The sequence below is a fragment of the Musca vetustissima genome, unplaced genomic scaffold, assembly GCF_032173495.1.
Source record: "Musca vetustissima isolate MV318-11 ecotype Yass unplaced genomic scaffold, APGP_CSIRO_Mvet_v1 utg63560, whole genome shotgun sequence".
Classification (NCBI taxonomy): Eukaryota; Metazoa; Arthropoda; class Insecta; order Diptera; family Muscidae; genus Musca; species Musca vetustissima.
In genome coordinates, this window is record NW_026882822.1 from 1 (window position 1) to 4,161 (window position 4,161).

At 35.5% G+C, this 4,161-nt stretch overlaps 1 protein-coding gene across 1 annotated transcript; it reads right to left on the bottom strand.

Moving 5' to 3' along the window:
• Positions 1 to 369: 369 nt before the first annotated feature.
• Positions 370 to 2,226, bottom strand: LOC133329515 (carboxypeptidase N subunit 2-like). Its single transcript, XM_061537988.1, has one exon. It carries the CDS (start codon positions 2,224 to 2,226, stop codon positions 370 to 372), a length of 1,857 nt encoding a protein of 618 aa, XP_061393972.1.
• Between the last annotated feature and the right edge of the window lie 1,935 nt (positions 2,227 to 4,161).

Consider the following 4,161-nt stretch of genomic DNA (forward strand, 5'->3'; position numbering starts at 1 on the left):
GTGCCGAAGAATTACGAAAAATAGGAGATTTTGGAATTTCATAAATTGTATGAATTGTATTCATAGATTTTAGGAACATGTTTTTAATTTTAGTCCTTTTTTTCATACCAAAGAGGCCTTTGGACCTCAGAAAAATTATTGGTATAAGTATGAGGGACATGCCCCTTGAAAATATGACAAGATTCTAGATTCGATTAACTTTTTCACAGAATGTATGAACCTTTTTCATTAATTGTACATAAAATACTTTAAATCGTACCAAATTTTATTGGAAAAATAGATTTTTACTACATTTAAGTAAATAATTATATACAGAGACAAATAATACATAAATTATGGGATTATACGGAATATATATATAGAAGATTTTTATACAGTTATGGTAATTTGTTGTAGATTTTTATTAAATTGCTCGAAAACCTTCAGACGTCTATCCAAATCATCAATTTTCTGCAGGAGAACCTTGAATTTTTGCTCGTAAATACCAACAACGGCCTTGAATTCATTGCGCAAAATATCCACATCACTTGGTGAATCTTGCGAAGAATCAGAGGGCATCATAATGTCCTCATCCTCTTGTATGGCTTTACTGAGACGGGCAGCGATGCCATTCAGGGCAATATTATCTTGTAGAACATTCTCAGAATTTTCCTCCTCTTCAGAATTTGGATCTCGTAGACGATACATACATTTAATGCCGCCTATGTATTCTCCCGGATATTCAGGGTCATATTCATCCATGGTGTAGCTAATTTGCCAGGGTCGTATCAGCATATCCATCATAATTTGAAGACTGTAACAGTTCCAATTATTGCCATGCAAATAGAAATGATTGAGATTTTGGAAATAACGAAATTGATCGGGATCGAGGTGAGTCAGGCGATTATGGGAAACATTGAGAGTCTTGAGACGTTCTGAGGCAGATAGTATGGCAATGGGTATTGCAGTGAGACTGGTATTACTCAAATCCAGTGTCTGCAGCGAATCTGTTTCCCAATATTCTGGTAAAGTTTTCAAATGCGGATTATTGGAGACATCAAAATATTCGAGATTTGTGGCCTGACTTAGCGAAGAGATTTGCTGCAGGGAATTATCGCTAAGGCGTAAAGTTTTCAAGGTATCTGGCCGTGAAAAATATAATTCCAATATCGCATTTGATTGCAGATCAACATGATGAACTTTCCCGTAGATATTTACACGATTTATTGAACAATTGCGGACCCATAAATGATCTACATGGAGATTGGCAACCAGGTTTTGTAGCATGGGATTGTGGGATAAATCCAGGAAATCCATGTCCTTTTGCGACTGCAAAAAATATTCCTCAAGCTGTTCGAGGTTATTGTGATCTAAATGGAGACGTCGAAGACGGGAATTTTGCAGGAAAACGGTATTTTCAATTATCCTCAAGTGATTGCCGGCCAGATTTAATTCCTGCAATGATGTCAGGGAATCGAAGATGCCCTTGGGCAAATTGGCGATTTCATTGTCATGTAAATCCAACATAAATAGCTTTTTCATATCCTGAAATGAATCTTTGTGGAGCTGTCGGATTTCATTGTTATCCAAAAAGAGAAAAGCCAAATTTTCGGCCATTTTAAAGGTACTTGGCGGAATTTCCTTTAGGCGATTATTCGAAAGCAGCAGAATGTTTAGGCTTTCAGCTTTTAGGAAATTTTCCCAACTCAGATGGCCGATGGAACAATTCCGCACATCGAGTTCTTCAATTTTTAGAGTGTAAAATAAATTCAAGGGGAAATTGACGAATCGCGATTGAAGGAATTTCAAAACCTCAAAGGTTTGTGGCTTCTTAAAGACATAGGTGGTATTGGAGGTGAAACGTATGGCTGGTTTCTTTGTGAAGTATACCACTTCGGAGGGATTGTCGTAAACGAAATCGTGGCATTCTCCTTGCAGGCAATTATTCTCCAAAATAGAAACATCCACCTCATTCAGGACTGGTTTGTAATCTTCCTCATCATAGAAATAATCAAAGGTGTTGACTGCCTCCGAAGTGGAAGATTGTTGGGAGGATTGTTCTCCAGTCTGGGATGTTTCGGAAATTGAGTTTTCTTGGGAATCATCTTCTTCTTGCATCTCCTGGGAAATTTCCGGCTCACCAGCAATCTCGGGAACTTGAGTTTCCTCCTCCGCCGAAACCATGGACGTAAATAGCAGCGAGTTCACGAATAAAATGACCATCAAGGCCACGCGAAATTGTCCCATTTTGGTTTTCTATAGAACGCGAACGACCGTGAGGGAAATATTTTCAAAACCGTATTGAAAAAAAAATACTGGAAACTGTGGATTTTTCTTTCCCAATTTTCCTCTATGACATATCTGTTCGTTTCAACGTTTAACAATAAACTGAAACAATTTTTTTGCGTCCAGCCAATGGCTTGACCATCCACTGGGTTCGAAAAAAAAAATCTACTTCAAAACACATTTTTTTTTTCAATATAATACATTATTTTCCAAATTGTTCATGTTTGTTATTGTTCGTGTATTATTATTTTATATATTATATTTTAATTCGAAATGAATTTGTGTTTTTATGCAGTAATTATTTCCATAAAAAATAGAAATAAAAAATGAGATACAGAAAAAATTCAAAACGAATTTCCAGTACAATTTCTTTCTAAATGAAAATTTTTTGTTGGGTTTTTTTTTTTTGTTATTCATTAATAACAGACGCCTCATATGATACGGTTAGTTCGCTTTTTTGTTGTACTTGCTTCTAATTGACCTCCATTCGATGGCGAAAAAAGTAGGGCGTTCGGTGGGTATTGAGGGAATCGGTTTTGCATTCATTGGCTGGCTGGCTAGCTATCATCATCATTATTACTCTGTTCGCTGGCCTCTCTCTCTGCCTCACTCGCTTCCCTTTTGGATCGCCCGTGGCATTCTTTTGTTGTGTCTATGATCAGAAAATTGTGATCATCCGTTTTTTTATTATTTATTTGTTATGGTTCGTGTGATCGCCAGCCATGCCAGCTAGCCATTATTGAGCTTTAATTTAGAGTAGATGATATTTTGAATATCTCTTCCAATTCTGCCGTTGAATAAATTATTTTCAATTTAGTTGGCATTAATAAACAAAAATTATTTATTAATAAGAAATGGTCCTTCGACCTAAAGAAAAAAAAAACAAACATTTTTCTATATCCTCTTGACATTTTTCCGTCACGGCTTTCAAAAAACCATATATGTATGTTTCTATTAGCAAAGTTGTATTGGCAAATATATAAATGTAATTTTTCATATTTACTTTTGGTCCTTCGACCCGGATAAGTTCAATGCAAGTGGTCCTTCGAGCATCACCTTCACAAAAAAATATATTTGTTTCGATATTTCACTGAATCCTTGCTCCGAAGTTGTATTGGGAAATACATAAATGACATTTTTCATATTTACATTTGGTCCTTCGACCCGGATAAGTTCACTACAATTGGTCCTTCGAGCATCATTAAAAAATATTTGCTCCGATATACTTTTCAATTACTAGGAAATTGCATACATTTCCATATTTACAATGATCCATCGTTCCAAATTATTTAAATCCAATAAGAGATTTGAGCAGTTTAAAGTAGGGAGCACAGAGGATATTGATGCAATCGTGCATTTTCAATTCAACTTCTGGTCCTTCGAGCGGCATAAATTCAATTCACTATGAATTATAATCCTTCGACCTTAATAAAAAATATTTGTTTCGAAGCCTTGCTCCGAAGTTGTATTGGAAAATACGTAAATGTAATTTTTCATATTTACTTTTGGTCCTTCGACCGGGATAAGTTCAATGCCATTGGCCCTTCGAGCATCATTAAAAAAGATTTGCTCCGAATTAATTTTTAAATTACTAGGAAATTGCATACATTTCCATATTTACAATGATCCATCGTCCCAAATTATTTCAATCCAATAAGACATTTCAATCCAATAAGTATTTGGTCCTTCATCTATACGAGAATATTTAAGGTAGTGCACACAGAGGATATTGATGTGCATACATTTCCATATTTACAATGATCCTTCGTGCAAAATTATTTCAATCCAATAAGACATTTGGTCGATCAAGCCGGATGAGTACAAGCCAATAAGCATTTGGTCCTTCACAAAAAAATGTTTCCTCATCTATATGAGCAATTTAAAGTAGGGCGCACA

Excerpts from the sequence above, each read along its gene's own strand:
- LOC133329515 (XM_061537988.1), bottom strand. The coding sequence starts at position 2,226 with ATGGGACAATTTCGCGTGGCCTTGATGGTCATTTTATTCGTGAACTCG.